This window comes from Syngnathoides biaculeatus, chromosome 22, assembly GCF_019802595.1.
Source record: "Syngnathoides biaculeatus isolate LvHL_M chromosome 22, ASM1980259v1, whole genome shotgun sequence".
Taxonomy (NCBI): Eukaryota; Metazoa; Chordata; class Actinopteri; order Syngnathiformes; family Syngnathidae; genus Syngnathoides; species Syngnathoides biaculeatus.
In genome coordinates this window covers 11323102-11341146 of record NC_084661.1, presented here as the reverse complement: position 1 = coordinate 11341146, position 18045 = coordinate 11323102, and the positions used below count along the sequence as shown (strand labels likewise).

Below are 18045 nucleotides of genomic sequence, written 5' to 3'. Positions count from 1 at the left end.
ATACGATCATTTACAGTCCATGAAAAGCCTGAGAAGGGTTGCGTCAGGAAGGGCATCCGGCGTAAAAATTGTGCCAAACATATGTGCGTTCATCTGAGATGACGCGCTGTGGTGACCCCGAAAAGGACACGCCGAAAGAAACTTATATTTTGTCCTTTCAGTGACCCATTTTCAGTCAGGCTTCGGACTGGTCACCAAAATACGACCAGGGGTCCTTGATACACTCGCATGTCCCAACATGGCCGTCAAACGCAGTCGGCGTTCAGAGCCAGTAACTTCTAAACTACGATACGTTTAATTCACGACAATAAAATAAGTTCGGTTTTTTTTTTTTAGAAATTATTTTTACTCTTTGGCACGTGCGAAATGGGTAAGTTTCGAATACGACTGTCACGTGACAAAACACCACTGTTAACAAATTACTTGTCGTAGTTTCGGCGATATTCGTAGTATATAATATCTTATATTTATATAAACCAAGGACGTTTACTAATAACATTTGAGGCTCATACCCGGGCCGTTTATCCTCACGAGGGTCGCGGGAGTGCTATCTTCGGAATTCCAGAAGTTGTGGGTTAGCTTCCGGCAGGGATGTTGAGATGACAGAGTGGAACATAAAATGAGGGGAAAGTGAAGTAAGGTGAATACTTTCTGTATGCACCATATATTGTAATTTTGAAAGGCGCCTGAGGGTAATTGCTACTAATTTCAACATATGACAGCACCACCTGTAACTGTCAACATGACTAAAAATTCCATTTCAATAATTTTTTGTCTTATTCTTGCAGCTATAGAGGTGTGTCCATTCTGTGGGAAGTCCTACAAGAGGTTAAAGAGCCACCTCCCCCACTGCAAGGCAGCCAAGCCTCCTTTGAGCCATCGTTGGCCTGCTGGTTCTCCGCCATCCGGTCAGCTCGTAGCCGACTCGTCTAAAACGAAGGAGAGGAACACGGCCCCGCTCAGTAAGATGTCACCGGAGGTGCCTGGGAAGAGCGGAAATACGTCACCTCAGCCTGCGTCTAAACCCAAAAAGGGCATCCGCGCCTCAATAGAAGCCGCAAAGTCCGGTCAGATTCCTGCAGGACTGAACACAGTTCCAGAAAATCTGGCCACAAGCACACGGTCCAAATCCAAAGCCACGTTGTACACGGAGTCCCCAAAAGCCCCAAATTCCCAAAAAAAGAAACAAATCCAGCCCGCAGAAAAAGAAGTTGTGGACATAAAGGGGGAGACACCGAGGATTACACTCCAGCACGTTGGAAGCACATTAAACCGGGCCAAGACCAGCAGGCCTACCATCCAGATTGAAACTGCACAAAAAAAGACTCAAACTGGTCCAGATTTAAATCCTCCTAGTACGAGCGTCATTTTACAACCAAAAGAATCTCCATTTGTGTTTCAAGATGATTCCCGTGCGTATAAAGCGACCTCCCATAATCCTCTGCCCGTGTCCAAACTTCAAACATCCAAAGGGGGTCTTCCTTGGACCGAACCCGCATCAGTGTCGCCGGGACGTTTGCTCGACCGCCGGTCCAGAGGCGGAGACGCTTTAGCATCAGTGGAGATGCGGAAGGACGACTCCACAGGTCAGTATTTGGCAGTGTGCGCTATAGTTCAATCAATATATTAGTTTACATTTTAATTCATATATTAAATGGCCCAGAAAATGGTAGTGTAATTTAAAATATTGAATTTTCAGTGTGGACTGTTAACGGGGACCACTCTCAAATGCAATTTAATTTGTATTAAATTTTCATTTATATACTTTAAAATGCAGGAGCCAAAGGGCGTCCAGTTTTACTGAATTGCCTAATGATAATTAAATGTAATTGTTTTAATTTAGTTTGCATGATAATTTTATAAAAACATTGCAATTATATTTTCCATTCATAAATACCAAATATAAAGAGAAATATACGTGCTATAGATTTGATCCAAATTTACCGTATATGAAAGTATATTTTATTTTGGTAACTTTTGATAATTAAGTTAAAAAAAATAACTTTTTTTTTTTACCATACAAGTAAATGATCCAAACATTATTTTTTGTTTTTTAAATTTTTATGAATGCAAAATATAATTTAAAATATTTAAAATTTTATACACTATTTGATGACTGTTTTTTTTAATCACATTACCAAACATTATTTTTTGTTTTTTAATTTTTTATGAATGCAAAATATAATTTAAAATATTTTTTAAAATTTTATACACTATTTGATGACTGCTTTTTTTTTAAAATCACATTAGCCAAAATAAAATAAATTATGCATTGATTCTATCACCCTAGGCATGAATAGAAATGTCCCATTCCATAAAAATTGTATAAAATCATAGCAATTATATATTTTTTATTCATAAATACCAAATATAAAGAAAATCATCAGCGCTATAGATTATTAAATCCTAATTTGCAGTATACGAAAATACATTTTATTTTGGTAACTTTGATTAATTAAATTTTTTTAACAATACAAGTAAATGTTCCATTGTTTTTAAATAAGTTGCAAAAATAACTTTTTTTTTTAACCACACAATTGTTCAAAACATTTTTCTAATTATATTTTTATTCATGTAAAATATAATTTAAAATTTTCATTAACTTCCATACACTATTTGATCGATGTTTTTAAAAAATCAAATTATGCATTTTATTATTCTATCACCCTGGACATTACTACAATTGTCTCATCCCATAAAAAAAAAAATATAAAAACATTGCAATTATATTTTCCATTCATAAATACCAATGCCCTGAAATGTTCCAACTTCCCATGGTCTCGTAACATTTGGGTCAAAAGTGCAGCACATCCTCGTCGTCGGCGTCTCATTTCAGGGCGGGCCCTGGGTCAGGTGACGCTCCGGGAGCTTCCCGAGTGGCTGGCCCGCAGGACGCCGCGTCGCCCGGGAGAGGCGGTGGAAATGATGCAGAGAGGTGAATAGAAAAGATGACATATTCTATATGGCCACATCATTCGGTACCTGCTCAACTGCGCCTTCCCCCAACAGGCTGGCAGTGGTACTACAAGAAGTATATGGACGTGAGGAAAGGCGGCGTGGGCGGCTTTGGCATGCTGCTGGCCGGATACTGCGTGCTGAGCTACGTCTGGGCTTACCCTCGTCTTAGTAAGTATTAATATTCACGTGTAAACACAAGTGTCAAGATTTAGGAGGAAAGTGCTTACATTTTTTTTTTGTTTTAGAACATGATCGCTGGAGGAAGTATCATTAAGATCAGAGGCAGAAGTAGGTGTTTTTTTTTTTTTTTTTCGTCACACCCATCTGCGCAGTACCTCAGGGCTCCACTCGGGGTCACTGTTGAGCCGTGTGCGCAAATATGGGGGCTGTTTGACGCCGCATCACATGTGCTGGCTTTGAAAGAGGATTAAAAGGGAACAGGCACATTTTTTCGAGGTGGATAAAATCTTCTAACCCAGACGTAGAACTGGTGCAGATCTCTTGAGGTTGACCCCACCCTCGTAATTACCCCCCTCGCACCAGTTAGTCATCACGCATGCTTGACCAGAATAGTAATGGCGACTCGGGCGCTCGATATGTATTCCAAACAATTTTATTGTTGCTGCTTGTGGGCGACACAACAATGAACAACTGACACCAACATAATCCAAAATAATTGCCATTTTCTTTTACATTCTTTTTTTTTTTGCCTTCCTCCATACAAAAATTATAAATATTTTTTTTTGGTTTTGTTTTGTTTCTAGAAAATGACCAAACTATACACATCCGAGTCCGGCAGTACGGGTAGAAAGCGGAACAGGTAGCGTGGGGGGGCCCCCGGCCTGGCGACGGCGGCAAAATGGCAACCCGTGGCTAAGTGCTTGACCTCATTAAGGTCACGAGTGACTTTGAAGCAAGCGTGAACCCTGAACTTGTCACCGGCCAATCGCAGGGCACGCGGAGATAGACGAGCGCTCGCAGCTTAATGTCAATTTTGGGTCTTCAGTGAGCCGAAAATGCACGTTTTTTTTTTTTTTTTTTGGGAATGTGGGAGGAACCCAGAAAACGAAGAACACGCAAACTCTTTGAGATTCCGATCCCAGGTCGAGGAGCTGTGAGGCAGACGTGTGAATGTGCTAATGGTTCGAAAATAAAAAATGAAAAAAATAATTAAAAAGCTTTGAGTCTTCTGTTGAAGTTTATTAGCACGATTAAACTCAGGCAGAAATGTATCGGATTGAATTTATTCAGTCTTTAAATTTTATTATGTAACTAAAGTTAGTTTTAGTGCCGTTTGACGTCAACAGAAGAAACTTTTTTTTTTTTTTTTGGTTGTGCTGCTATTAAAAAAAAAAAAAAAAAAGCAGACAAGACAAAGCATACAATCGTTGAACCCTCCATCTTAAAACCAAAGCAAACAAAAACATAAAAAAAAAAAATTAACAAACGTCCTCAATCTGAGGATTAATCTCCCCCCCCAGCGCAAACACATCGAAGTGATAGGCAAGTTTGCGTGTTTGGCGTGTGGCCGAGGGGGCGGGGAGGGGCCTCGCGTACCTTTAAGGTACAAAAGAAAGGGAAAATGCCAAATAAAAATGAGCGTCCGCGGCGTGGCGGCTGACGCGCGGCGCCCCCTGGTGTGCAGTCCGGTGCAAGCGGCTTTTAGTGCAATTCGTCGAGGGAAACTTCGGGATTCTTCGCGTTGAACCCTTTGAAATAAAAGCCGGAGGCACCGAGTTGCCATCGTGAGCGAACTGGCCATGAAATCAAACACTACGATCCGTTCCATTGCACGCATTCCCGCAGCGTCGGAGGTGATTTACAAGTGCCTGTCTCCAGAGCGCAGCGGGGAGAGGGGGGCGGGGGGGGGGGGGGTCCTCGGTTTACACCGCGTACGTACGGCGTTTTCGGGATTGCGACCGCCATAAAAGTGACGTCGTCGTGTGACACAAGACGGGGTGCACAATTTGAGATTTAACGTCTAGAAATTTTGGTAGATTCGAATTTAAAAAAAAAAAAAAACACAGAAGTTGATAATTTGCAGTCACGGGCCATGTAAAAAATCACGCAGAGCTGGCCGCTATTTACTGTATTTTGCGGAATGTTTTATTTTTTTACAAACAAATATGTACTGTAATTATGACATTTTTAGGGGTTAGACCCATCGCAAAATAAACCCATTTGCACGGCGGCGTAACAATAAGGCACGCTCAGTTACCATTTTTCATTTTTGTATTACTAGCCTTCCGTAGAAATATTTCTCACCTTTTGGAGGAATATTTACTGTAATTATGACTGAGGTTTTAAATAACATGTACTGAAAGATTGCACGGCGTGACAAAAATATGGCGTCGAGCGGCACATTAAGGCACTCATTAGGTCAGTACTTACTGTTATTTTAATTTATGACCAAGAAGTGTTTCACATATAAATATTTACGGTAATTACGACTTTACTAATATGTAGTGTAGTTTAGTGAGCTAACGCTGCGCTGTTCGTGGTAAACCGAGGACCGCCTGCACCTGCTCAAAAAATAAAAAAAAATACAAAGATAGTGCTACATGAAGAGCGGAACAAACTTCACAAACGAACGACAGCAGAACTCCGTGCGGGTTTTTGCTAACATTCCAGGATGCTGTTGACGGCCGCCTCCAGAGCGGAGTCCGGGTCCAGCTGCGGCGGCGACGCAGCCTGGTGGTGCGCGTGCCCCCCTTCCGTTGCCGCAAAGGACGAGTGGTTACCTTCCTGCTGCTGGGATCGCTTCAGTTCCAGGACGCTCTTGTTCTCCGCAGGTGAAGCCGAGAGTCTGTCGCTGCCGCCGCCGCCGCCTCCTGGGTCACCGCAGCCAGGGTGGGATTTTGTCCTGTACGCCGACTTTTCCGTGTCTGTGGCGGGCGGCGGCGGGGGAGGAGGAGGAGGAGGAGGGACGGGGTCTTGGAAACGTTTGGATTTCAGCCCGCAGCAGAAATCGTTCAAGAAAGTGTCTGTGGGAGGGGCGGAGAGAGTGAGACCTTCAAACGGATTGACGGCAGGCGGGAGTGGCCCGATCGCTACCTGGATCCACGAGGAGAGTTCGCTTGTCTTGAGTCAGGCAGCCGCGCTCCTCTTGGTTGAAGGTCCTATCGATCATCACCATCTCCGACGAAGGACTGGAATGCTGCCCACGGGGAAGAGGAATCTTTTTTCTTTTTTTTTTTTTATGGCAGCCAAATGTGATGACAATAAGAAGCGTTCAACAGCCGCGAAACGGGAGTCGTCGCACACCTGCCACCACAGAAGTGCCTACAAGTAACGCCAAGTAAAGCTCAGATGTTCAGTTTTTTTTTTTTTTTTTTTTGTTTACACTTATTTCCCCGAAATATTTTTGGGATCCAATAATTGTGAAATACATACATGCAAAGTGTCGAAATGCGTGATGTATTTTCATTTCGAAAATGACATGATGCTAAGATGACAAATTTTAGTACAAATTCAATTAAAGTTAAGCAATAAAAAAAAAAAAAATGCATGCCAACAAGAGTAAGTATTCTAAAAAAAAAAAAAATAGATATATTACAAAAATATGACAATATCAAGATGGTCCCTCTACACCAGGTGTGTCAAACTCATTTTTTCTCGCGGGCTGTGGTTCCGGTTTCCCCTCGGGGGGCCGTTATGACTGTGAAACAATACAAATATTAAAATCGCTATATTGTTTTGACATCATCAATTTATGATCTACTTTTGGAATCAGAAATCAAGGGTCATGTGTTTTTCAACTATTCATGTTTGGTAATACAAAAATGCTTGCAATAGCTCAACTTTATCATTTGTAATGCATGACAATTAGAAGTTTTGGTACAAATTTGGACAATAATTGAAATTGACACTCTAGATTTGGATTCGCGGGCCATGTAAAAATCACGTGGCGGGCCGGATCTGGTCCCCCGGGCCTTGACTTTGACACCTGTAGAGTTTACGCCATTAAACCCAAGGTGTTTTTTTTTTTTTTTTAAATAAAAGCTATGTCCAAAACACACAAACTGTAAGGAAGCAATTTGTATATATTTTAAAATATAATAATTAAAAAAATTTAAGTGGAGAAAAAAAAATGGCATGTCGTTTTAATTTTTAGAATTTCTCATATTTGGGTACAAATGTTATGTCATCCATTTATCCCATTTTTTTTTGGGGGGGGGGCCGCTTATCCTAACAAGGGTCGTGAGGAGTGCTGGAGCCTATCCCAGCTGTCGACGGAAAGGAGGCGGGGCGCACCCTGAGCTGGTTGCCAGCCAATCGCAAGGCACACGGTGACAAACAGCCGCACTCACAATCACACCTAGGGGCAATTTAGAGTGTCCAACTAACGTTGCATGTTTTTGGGATGTGGGAGGGAACCGGACTGCCCGGAGAAAACCCACACAGGCACTGGGAGAACATGCAAATTCCACACAGGTGGATCTGGGACCTCGGAACTGTGAGCCCGACGCTTTACCCACTGAACCAAATGTTACAAATGCTTAAAGAGAAAATACTTAAGATGGTGGATACATTTTTGCCGTAACTTTTGTCCTTACTGAATGAGAACATCTCTAAAATGATCCATATCCACAAATATGCCTCACAACACGAAAATGGCACGCGTCGCATACCTCAGATTCAGCCAAAAGCAGTCGTCTGTATTTATTAATCATGGCCTGGGTCCTCATCAACACGTGGGCTGCAACCGATTCAAACTCCTCGTCCACTGGCAGCACAGAGAAGACCATTAAAGCAGCGACGAGGCTAAAATGGCGTCGAATGAACGTGGAGGTACCCTGCGAGAACTCCTCCTGGCTGGGCGGCGTGCCTTGGAAGACGTGGAAGGGCAGCAGCCTTTGCAGCACGTCACTGAACGACGTGAACGGTCTCCGGTCGGGCGTGTCGACCCGCTCGTGGTGGTCCCTTAGCTGCTGGAGAACCCTAAAAAAAAAATAATAGAAAAATAATTCAAAAAAACCTGAGCACTTTTGACTGGATTACTTACCGTAAGTTCCAGCCTATAAGCAGAGACTTTTTTTCCCACACGCTTTTCAACCATGCGGTTTATGCGGCTAATTTGTGCACGTTTTTCTAATGGCCGCAAGGGGGCACTCGAGTGGAAAAGGTAAGAATGAGACCGGTGGAATATATGTGCCGAGGAAGTGACTTTTACCATCCCTGTTAGTGCTGCGCTAGTGTTAGCGCTGTGCTAGCGTGTTTTTGCTTAGTCTGTCCTGTCTCTGTGATATTTACCGGTAAGTTTTAGTTTAACCGGCCCAGTTAGCATCAGCGTTAGCACTAGCGCGGCGCTAGCGTTAGCATTAAACTCTTTCTGTGTACCATCTTTCTTTGTAAATATCACGTGTTTGAATGTGGGTTTCAACGTGGGCACTTGCGGCTTTTGCACAGCTGCAACGGGTGTATGTACAAAATGGTATTTCCTTTACAAATCTACTCGGTGAGGCTTGCAACCAAGTGCGCTCCGTAGGCCGGGAATTACGGTACTTCGATTTCTGTTGTGAAACAGGGCAGATATCATTAATGACCAGTGGAACAATTGCTTTAATTTTATAATCTACTTGCGTAATGGTGTTCATTTGTATTGTGTGAACAAGCGTGTCTTGGACTTTTTGATCGGGTTCTTTCTAGATGTTTGGTTTCTCTTCTGTGCGAGGTGGTGGCAAAACTCACATTCCTCCCTTGGTCAGCGGCGCGGGGGCGGGCCTCTTCTGTGCGCTGAGCTGCACTTGTTTGACGGCAGATCCTGAAGGATTCTGGGAAATCAGAAAGTGATCCATCATTGGAAAGAAGAGAGTCTGGCTGTGTTTTGTAATTCTTCACTGTAGTGGATTTCTCGAAAGTGGACTATATACAGTACTGTAGTTCACTCATCATCCAACCATCCATTTACTGTACCGCTTATCCTCACTAGAGTCGCCAGCCAATCGAAGGGCACATACAAAACAACCAATCCTGCACATTAACATTCACACCTACAATACATATTTTTGGGATGTGAGAGGAAAACGGAGTTCCTGGAGAGAACATGCAAAGGTCCTCAGAACAGTTAGCAGATGTGCTAACCAGTTAGCAACCGTGCTGCCTGTGCCCTCATTGGTCAAACAAGAAAAAAAAATACCTCGGGAACAAAACATTTTTCTTCTTTAATGGCAGGATATTGCATCAACTGTTCCCAAATTTTCATAATGCATTGTGGTAAATACTGAAGGGGCTACATAGGTCATTACATAATTCGAATAGTACTACAAAATGGCAAAGCTCACCTGTCTGTGTTCTTGCGCTGGCACCGCCGCGCCGGGTAAAGGGGACAGCGACGTACAGTTGGGCGTTTGCGTCACCAGGAGGCGCTGCACGGGGCTCCCCGAGAGCTGCCCCTGGCTGACCAGCGCTAGGCGACTCGCGGCGCCCGCCGCGGGCACCATGCCCTTCCACGTCTGCGTGGCGGCGCCCTGATTCAAAACGAGCTGCCCGTCTGCTTGAGCTGTAAATTTCTGCCCGGCAACGATCTGCACGGCGTTGTGGGGTTTGATCTGGCCGGCAGAGTCCGTGGAGGGGCCGTTGTGGACAGTCAAGGAGGTGGGCAACAAGAACTGTCCCGCTTGTATGCTGGTTTGGGCCTGCTGCTGATCCACCACCAGAGAGCCATTGGCAGTGTACTGCGCCGTAGTACTGTTGGTGGTCACGCTAGCCAAATTGGAGGCCGCCGGCTGGAGGCTGAAGACAGTCTGAGCCCCAACTTGATGCGGTTTAGGTTGGATCGGCCTGATAAGGGCCTGAGTCCCTCCCGGACCCCTCTGGATGATGACATTCTGGAGGGGGATGTTCTTGAAGCCCACTTGTCCAAGATGCCCCTGGGCGGGGGCGAAGACCTGCCCGCCCGGAGCCGCAGACCCCGCGGCGCCGACGGGGCCCGCCGGCCTCAGCACAATCTGAGGAGTTCTTTCCAGACCGCTCAGGGTCATGACTCCGCTTCCCGCCCCGAACGACCCCAGCACTTGAATGTGCTGCGTGGAGCCATTGGGCAACGGCGACACGCCCTGCAGGAACTGTCCGGTCGGTAACGCCGCCGCCGTTGTGGTGACCACGCCCCCGCCGTAGCCCCCAGATGCCAGCTGGGAGGGGAAGGGCACGGGGGCCTGCACGAGGGTGGGCGCGGGCTGGGTATCCAGCAAGGCCTCCTGCGCCAGCGTCTGCTCCGTGATGTCGGCCTCCAGGAGGGACTTCTGGAGGATGTCGAAGGGCTGGTCTTCGCCCAGGTCCACGCCGCCTCCGGGGGGGCTGTTGCCCCCCAGCTGGTCCTCGATAAACGAGTGGCTGCCGGAGAGCTGGAGGCAGTCCCCTTCCGGATCCCCGCCGAAGTCGGCCATTGTGGAGGAGCCATCTTTGATGCCGGTATTTGCCTAAACGGAGCATTTAGAGCACAGGCGTCAAACTCGAGGCCCGGGTACCAGATCTGGCCCGCCGCACGATTTTACGTGGCCCGCGAGGGCAAGTCATGTATATTAACTTCCATGATTTTTGTGATAATCTGTAACAAAATTTCAAAATGCCATATCGTAGATAAGTTGAGATATTGCAAGCATTTTTGTGTTACCAAACAAGAACGATAGTTGAAAAACTCATTACACTTGATTTCTGATTCCAAAACTAGTTCATAAATGTGTAAATATGATTTTCATGGATTCACAGGCATAACGGCCCTCCAAGGGAATCGTAATGACAATGAGTTTGTCTCTCCTGATTGAGAGAATTAAAGAATCGTGGAAAGTGTGGAGGATTTTGTTTCTTTTACGTTAGATTCAGTTGTTCTGTTCATCTCCATTTTTCGGTATGGAGGTTCTGAAGATACTGTAAATACTGACCCGATCTTTTGACCCAAAAGGTTCAAACTGGTGTACTCACAGTGTCACCGGCGAAGATCGATGCATCTGAGCCGTACGCGGCATTGGCTACATCGTCCTCTTCAATCTGCTCGACAGCGAGAAAACATTGTAACGTCAAAAGAACGCAACCATGCCAAATTTTGATGGCAGTATTTTTTTTTTTTTTTTACATAGTTTTCTAAGACACTCACAGACTTGCTGTTGTTGCCGTGGAGATAGTCATTCAACGCATCCACATCACTGTAAACAAAGTAACTGTCAAGGTCAAGGGTCGTACGCGGGTAAAAAGGCCCATGCTCATTTAACGCCGTTATCAAAAGTAAATGTTGGTTGGGTTTTTTTACCCTAAAATATCCAGAAGATGGCGATCGTCCTCATCGTCCATGACACCTGAAGATAAAAAAATAAACCAGGTGAAATGTGTTTAAAAGATTACATCACTGCTAAAAACTCACTGGACACCTCACGAGGTCAAAGGTCGGCATTAATACTGACTTTTCGTATGTAATAATGCTCACTTTTATTGATAGCGTGTTATACAAAGTGTAGTTTGCTAGTATTTTAACTGCATGTTTTTAAGAGGAGCAGTGGTGGGATGTACTTCATTCAGTACGTCAATACTTTCACCAGATATCAGTACTTTTGAGTATTTATTTTTCCGATGTTTTACTTTTACTCCTGACACTTGCAAACAGATGTATCTTCCATGGAGACTTGTGGCTTATTTCAACCTACACTGATGGCGACGCAATGGAAAAAAGAAGTCAGCCCTAAAAACGTATACAACTACAGTGAAGAAAATAAGTATTTAAACACCCTGCAATAAATATTGCAACTTCTCCCACTTAGAAATCATGGAGGGGTCTGAAATTTTCATCGTAGGTGCATGTTCACCGTCAGAGAGAGAATCGAAAAAGAAAAATCCGGAAATCACAATGTATGATTTTTTTTTGGACTATTTATTTGTGTGATACAGCAGCAAATAAGTATTTGAACACCTGAGAAAACCAATGTTTTTTTTTTGGTACAGTAGCCTTTATTTGCTATTCCAGAGATCAAAGGTTTCCTGTAATTGTTCACCAGGTTTGCACACACTGCAGGAGGGATTTTGGCCCACTCCTCCATACAGATCTTCTCTAGATCAGACAGGTTTCTGGCCTGTCGCTGAGAAACACAGAGTTTCAGCTCCCTCCAAAGATTTTCTATTGGGTTTAGGTCTGGAGAATGGCTAGGCCACGCCAGAACCTTGATATGTTTCTTACGGAGCCACTCCTTGATTTTCCCGGCTGTGTGCATCGGGTCATTGTTATGTTGAAAGCTTCAGCCACGACCCATCTTCAATGCTCTGACTGAGGTTAAGAGGTTGTTCCACAAAATCTCACAATACATGGCCTTGGTCATCCTCTCCCAAGTGCAGAAAAACACCCCCAAAAGCATGATACTACCACCCCCATGCTTCACAGAAGGGATGGAACTCATCATTCGTCTTCCGCCAAACACGGTTAGTGGAATTATGACCAAAAAGTTCCATTTTGGTCTCACCTGACCACAAAACCTTCTCCCATTACTCCTCTGTATCATGCAAATGGTCATTGGCAAACTTAAGATGGGCCTTGACATGTGCTGGTTTAAGCGGGGGAACCTTCCGTGCCATGCATGATTTCAAACCATGACGTCTTTGTGTATTACCAACAGTCACCTTGGAAACGGTGGTCCCAGCTCTTTTCAGGTCATTGACCAAGTCCTGTCATGTAGTCCTAGGCTGACTCCTCACCGTTTTAAGGATCAATGAGACCCCACGAGGTGATATCTTGAAATTGACCGTCATGTTTAGCTTCTTCCATTTTCTCATGATTGCTCCAACAGTGGACCTTTTTTCACCAAAGCTGCTTGGCAATTTCTCCGTAGCCCTTTCCAGCCGTGTGGAGTTATAACAATTTTGTCTCTGGTGTCTTTGGACAGCTCTTTGGTCTTGGCCATGTTACAAGTGTGAGTCTTACTGATTGTATGGGGTGGACAGGTGTCTTTATGCAGCTAACAACCTCACACAGGTCCATCTGATTCAGGATAATACATGGAGTGGTGGTGGACTTTTAAAGGCGGACTAACAGAATTCTAGCTGCTAGACAGGTGTTCAAATACTTATTTGCATCTGTATCACACAAATAGTTAAAAAAAAAAATCGTACATTATGATTTCTGGATTTTTCTTTTTCGAAAGATCTCTCTCACAGTGGACGTGCACCTACGATGAAAATTTCAGACCCCTCCATGATTTCTAAGCGGGAGAACTTGCAATACAGCAGGGTGCTCAAATACTTATTTTTGTCACTGTAGCTTCCACGGAGACATGTTGCTTATTTCAACCTGCACTGATGGCGACACAATGGATAAAATCAAGTCAGCTCTGAAAACTAATACGACTATCTTGACAGATTTCAATATTTAGATTACTTATGTTGGTATCTGCCAAATGTGTACGTGTGTACTCATTACTTTGTCACTCACAGATTAGTATCAGGCCACATGGATCCTGTCATGTAACACCCCAACGTTTCCAGTAACGGGATATGCTGCGGGGAGGGAGGTGACGACATGACAGCGGTAGTAAGTTCAGAGGAGGCACGGAGTGTGGGAGCGCTGAAAAGCCCATGCAGTGACTCACCAATGGCCTTCATTCTGGCAACATGGCCGCTGTGACAATACTCCCCCACCCATCCCTTTCCTGCCCCGCACCAGAGTCCACCTCACAGGGTGAGAATGTGCTCTTATGTGGAAGCAACCGCATCAGGCTCAAACATGGGCAGACATGATGGACATTCGGCTTTACGTCAGCCATCAAGTGTGTTGCACAACAAAGAACCAAGGATGGAAACTACTAAGTATAATATGTTTTGAATTTTATGTTTAGGAGCTTGTTTGCCAGTTTTTCAGCACTGGAATGGAATGCTTTTTGTCTTTATTGCCGAGTAATGTGAGGCTGAAGTGACATTTTCGACACCGGACAAGCAAGAACAACAAAATGGCTGCTGTCAAAGCTAGACAGTCGTTTTTTTTTTTAAGCACTGCGGCAGTCTCGTTCAGCCTCCATCTTTAAACCACTCGGACTAACAACCATTGCGTTCAAAAAGCCATTTCTTGAGCACTTTTCCAAAGAAATAACACCCCACCGAAAACTAACAAAACTCAGCTAAATTAAAATAATCACAGAATCGTCATGGTGGGGAAATGGAGCTTTTAATTGTCATAAAAACGTCAATGGGCAGCCATTGTGTTTAAAACAGAACGAGTGCAATGTATCTATTCCACATGAAAGCCACAATATTGCATTTACAGTATATTAGAATTGGTTTAAAAAAGCCAAACGTGAAAACGAAAAGGAAGAAGTCAGGAATGGCGTCATAGCTAAAGAAGAACTATGAGATGGCGTCACGCTTAAGAACGGGTGTGTAAAAATGCCCGAAAACGCATTTAAACCGAAATAATAAGCATAAAAATAATAATAATCGCCGTTCGGTACCAACGACCACAAAAATCCTGCTCCGGTGCCAATGAAGTACCAGACAAAGCCCGAATTGTTTTTCAAAGCCCTCGCTCGTACGCCATGTCATGTCGCGTAACTATTTAAAAAAAAAAACGTTTGAAAACAAAGCCTATAAAATCGCCTCCATTTGCGGCCTGTTAAGCTTTTATTTCCAAATATAGCCCCGAGTCGACGTGGCCGCCTTGACGCGTTTCGGGGCCAGGCTTTCGCACTCGTTTCGAGCGTCCCAAAAAACGTCACATTTCATCCGAAGCCGAGGCTGCGCCGGGCGGCTCGTCGTCGCTCCCGAACTCGGTCCCGTTTCTCTTCGCTTTCGTCGGTTCGACGGCCCGGAACGAGCCGCTTTTTTTTTTTTCCGGTTAGCTAGCCTGCACTAATGTCGTCGAGTCGACGCCCTCCCCCCCCCTCACACGCACACACTTCGTAAGTCGACGGGGGAAAAAAATCATCTATAAATATTTATCCCGATTTGCATAACATAAAGACTCGCGGAGGCAAACCCTTTTTTTCTCTCCTCTCTCCTTAACTCCCTTCTCCACTCCACTTGAAACCCAATATCTCCATTTGGCCAACTTTTAATTCGCTCGCCCCCTCCTTCTCCTCCTCCTCCTTCTCCCTCTCTCCCACCACTCGTGTTATTTCGCCTCACTACTCGTCTCCCCACAGTGTGCCGCCTCGGCTCCATTTTCAAAGTGGTCTCCCTAACCCTCCCCGAAGGAGGAAGAGGGAAGGAGGCCGTGTGTGTTTTTTCCCCTTGCAATTTTTATCCCAAAATGATAATACACTCAAAGGGGGAACTCACCGTCATGAAAAAGCAGTGCCTTGTCAACGGGGTTTCCTCGCCATGGCTGCACGGGCTGTGGGGGGCTAGCGCGCGCGCCGCTGGAAGAGCAAGTTCAAGGAGGGCACAGCGGCGCCGGCGGGCCCCCCTCCGCCCCCGCACGACGCCCCTGCGTGTGCCGGAATAAAAGTTGACACGGCGGAGGGGCGTCGGGCGACATTTTCCAACAAATAACACATTCGGGCGTCCATATTGAAAACGACGCCGCGCCGCAATTAGAGAACTTTTCCCGGCGGGAGGAGGCGGGCCTGTGGTGCGTGACGTCACGGGCGACGAGTAACTATATAAAGGTGTGGCTAAAGTTACCTGCGACCAGTGTTCGTCTTTCATACACAGGACGACAAGTTTAATACACATAATACTTCATCATATTTTGTCCGCAGGCCAATGTGCACACGAACCCCCTGCCGGCCAAAACCTTGATTGCTATCCAATGACTCTCTTTTTATACCAAGTGCCCCCATGAAAAAAAAAAAACCCTAGCTTTCAAAATTCAGCAGTGCTCGAAATATGATTTAATTCGTGCCGTGCTATACGTATTTTGAATTATCTTTCCCTATCGAAATGGAAAAAAACAACAACAAAAAGGTTTGCAATGTTTTTTGTAATGAGACAAATACAATTCTCTCGTTTACCTGATTGAAACATACATGAAATAGGATGTAAAGAAATTAAAACCGTTTTTGCCACTTTTTTTTTTTTTTGGTTCTTGAAATTTTATGGATATTGTCCTGCTTTCTAGTGTGCACTCCGGCCACCTGGGGGCAGTATATACACAAACCGATATGCCAAACATGGCGCCTCATCTGTAAACCGCATAAAGATATTAGTCATTCTTGGCAGAGGATAAAGAATATGTCAGGACTGTAAATCTTAAATACGAGTGAGTTGTACTTTAAAAAAAAATCACTGGATTAAAAACAAAGTTTACACAGGGTATATGCATTGCTGTGAGTATTTTAAATATTGCACATTTCTTTTTTAATTAAGTGATTCCATACTGTACATTTACTTTGATATACACTGACTTGAAAACAACCACTATGGAAAAATATTTTAGAATTTGTAAGGACGATTAATAAATTCGGCTTAGCCTCGAGAAACGGGATCATATCCATCCATCCCAATTTCTGTACTGCTTATCCACAGGATAACAGGTCTCATATTTTTAAAACGAAAAAAATAGTTATTTTTTTCTCCTGAGGATCCTTACACGCCTCCATTTTGTCCTCGTCAAAGAGCACTCGTCATGTTTTACATCAGATATTAAAGTCGGTTAGTCGTAGTTGTTGCTCCACTTACAAAACACGCGCGCTGCTCTTCCAACGCACGTACGACAGGTTAAGGTAATTTCAACAAGCGTTTAAACGCTTGGATTAAACATTAACTTTTGCAGATGGCTACATTAATAATATGACAGATAAAACGAAAACTTAATGGCAAAACGCCAGGTTTATAGCCACTGTTTACGTTGTAGTGCCGCCGTCTGGAGCAGAGGGCGCCAGCGGCCACTAAAACAAGCGAAGAAGAATCGTTGACGTCATCGTGGAACGACAACATGGAAGCGGCCGATGAAGTGAGTCAGGTGGAGGAGTCGGAGAGCCGTAACGGCGCGCTTAAAATGAAGAAGCGGCTAGAGAAGCTTCACAAAGCGAGGCTGGAGGATGCGGAGCGTCGGAAAGAAGCCAAAGAGAACCACACGGTGGACAAGGAGAGCGTGGACTACTTCTTCAGTACATTCAACGTTGAGCGGGGGGCCGTCGAGGAGCTGCTGTGCGGCTGCTTGGGCGCGGACGAAAAGGCGGTGGCGCAGAGGCTGGAGGAGGCTACGAGCAAAACGGTACAGTTGCAAAAGTTCCTCAACGACAGCATGGTTTTCCTGACCACTTACGACCAGCGGAAAGCTCAGGTGGCCCTCCAGAAGCTCCAGACGTCCCTCAATGAGACGAGAGAGCAGGCGTTGCCCAAGAAGAAGTTCGGGTTCCGGGGTCGCACCAAGGCGACCCCAGCCTCCGCCACGGTGGAGGACCCTGTTGTCTCCCCACCTGCAGATCACGGCGCCTCACACGTGGATGGAGATCCTCCTAGTATACAGTGCACTTTCTCGAACATGAGCAACATGGTCCTCACAAAGACCTCTGAGGAGATCACGAAGGAGGACGTGCTCTTGTCCCACCTGTCCAACTGCAAGGTGCGACTGTACGGCACACCTGGGACCCTGCACCTCAAGCACATTGACCGCTGCGAGATCCTGTGCGGCCCGGTGTCCACCTCTGTGTTCGTGGACCGCTGCGAGAGCAGCACCCTGGCTCTGGCCTGCCAGCAGCTGCGAACCCACAACACCAAGAACACTCGAGTCTACCTGCACGTCACCAGCCGTGCCATCGTGGAGGACTGTCACGGCGTCAGTTTTGCGCCGTACTCCTGGTCTTATCCTAACCTGGAGGAGGACTTCCGCACGGCCGGCTTGGACCCGAAGCGGAACAACTGGGACCAGGTGGCCGACTTTAATTGGCTGGCCGCGGGGACGCCGTCACCCAACTGGACGGTTATTCCCGAAGGTGACCGGAAGACCACATGGGACCTCTAGGATCCCTCCAGTGCCTTTAACTCCCAAGCGTTGCCATTATCCAACTCCAAAATGGTGGGATATGTACAAAAAAAAGCTGCAATAAATGTTGTCATTGATTATTTAATAAATGTTACCTAAATGTGTAAAGACTGTAGCCTCAATTTCTTTTGAGCAGTTGCGTACCTACGGTGCTACTTTTGGGGGGGTTTTGGTCTTATTGCTACATA

The 18045-nt window shown here is 45.2% G+C and overlaps 3 protein-coding genes across 10 annotated transcripts; 2 read left to right on the top strand and 1 right to left on the bottom strand.

Annotated features, from left to right (window-relative positions):
• The first annotated feature begins 178 nt into the window (after window positions 1-178).
• si:dkey-21c1.4 (uncharacterized protein C17orf80 homolog) lies at window positions 179-5880 on the top strand. Of its 4 annotated transcripts, none has more exons than XM_061810007.1 (6): window positions 179-370; window positions 789-1586; window positions 2837-2935; window positions 3010-3126; window positions 3204-3246; window positions 5751-5880. In XM_061810007.1, exons 1-5 carry the CDS (start codon window positions 367-369, stop codon window positions 3230-3232), a joined length of 1047 nt encoding a protein of 348 aa, XP_061665991.1. In that variant the 5' UTR covers window positions 179-366; the 3' UTR covers window positions 3233-3246; window positions 5751-5880. The 4 variants fall into 4 exon arrangements, with proteins under 4 accessions (XP_061665991.1, XP_061665990.1, XP_061665989.1 ...); XM_061810006.1 differs by lacking the exon at window positions 5751-5880 and adding an exon at window positions 5590-5730; XM_061810005.1 differs by lacking the exon at window positions 5751-5880 and adding an exon at window positions 3723-4275.
• bicral (BICRA like chromatin remodeling complex associated protein) lies at window positions 4329-15453 on the bottom strand. Of its 2 annotated transcripts, XM_061809999.1 has the most exons (11): window positions 13527-13661; window positions 13370-13434; window positions 11207-11252; window positions 11054-11102; window positions 10882-10947; window positions 9243-10379; window positions 8650-8732; window positions 7754-7899; window positions 7590-7684; window positions 6013-6115; window positions 4329-5942 (listed from the first exon to the last, which is right to left on the bottom strand). In XM_061809999.1, exons 3-11 carry the CDS (start codon window positions 11245-11247, stop codon window positions 5578-5580), a joined length of 2085 nt encoding a protein of 694 aa, XP_061665983.1. In that variant the 5' UTR covers window positions 11248-11252; window positions 13370-13434; window positions 13527-13661; the 3' UTR covers window positions 4329-5577. The 2 variants fall into 2 exon arrangements, with proteins under 2 accessions (XP_061665983.1, XP_061665982.1); XM_061809998.1 differs by lacking the exons at window positions 13370-13434; window positions 13527-13661 and adding an exon at window positions 15208-15453.
• On the top strand, window positions 13610-17965 carry tbcc (tubulin folding cofactor C). Of its 4 annotated transcripts, none has more exons than XM_061810003.1 (2): window positions 13610-13743; window positions 16724-17965. In XM_061810003.1, the coding sequence occupies exon 2, from the start codon at window positions 16805-16807 to the stop codon at window positions 17834-17836; it is 1032 nt and encodes a 343-aa protein (XP_061665987.1). In that variant the 5' UTR covers window positions 13610-13743; window positions 16724-16804; the 3' UTR covers window positions 17837-17965. The 4 variants fall into 4 exon arrangements, with proteins under 4 accessions (XP_061665987.1, XP_061665984.1, XP_061665986.1 ...); XM_061810000.1 differs by lacking the exon at window positions 13610-13743 and adding an exon at window positions 15682-15834; XM_061810002.1 differs by lacking the exon at window positions 13610-13743 and adding an exon at window positions 16047-16196.
• Window positions 17966-18045: the final 80 nt, after the last annotated feature.

What these genes read in the sequence shown, in the direction of transcription:
- tbcc (XM_061810000.1), top strand. Translation starts at nt 15,811, where the DNA reads ATGGAAAAAAACAACAACAAAAAG. An exon ending in AAAAAAACAACAACAAAAAG is followed by an intron (nt 15,835 to 16,723) that starts GTTTGCAATGTT and finishes TTTACGTTGTAG; the next exon opens with TGCCGCCGTCTGGAGCAGAG.
- bicral (XM_061809998.1), bottom strand. Translation starts at nt 11,247, where the DNA reads ATGGACGATGAGGACGATCGCCATCTTCTGGATATTTTAGG. An exon ending in CCAGGAGGAGTTCTCGCAGG is followed by an intron (nt 7,685 to 7,753) that starts GTACCTCCACGT and finishes CTGTGCTGCCAG; the next exon opens with TGGACGAGGAGTTTGAATCG. An exon ending in AACTCTCCTCGTGGATCCAG is followed by an intron (nt 5,943 to 6,012) that starts GTAGCGATCGGG and finishes CCCCTCCCACAG; the next exon opens with ACACTTTCTTGAACGATTTC.
- si:dkey-21c1.4 (XM_061810007.1), top strand. An exon ending in GCGGAAGGACGACTCCACAG is followed by an intron (nt 1,587 to 2,836) that starts GTCAGTATTTGG and finishes GTCTCATTTCAG; the next exon opens with GGCGGGCCCTGGGTCAGGTG. An exon ending in GGTGGAAATGATGCAGAGAG is followed by an intron (nt 2,936 to 3,009) that starts GTGAATAGAAAA and finishes TTCCCCCAACAG; the next exon opens with GCTGGCAGTGGTACTACAAG.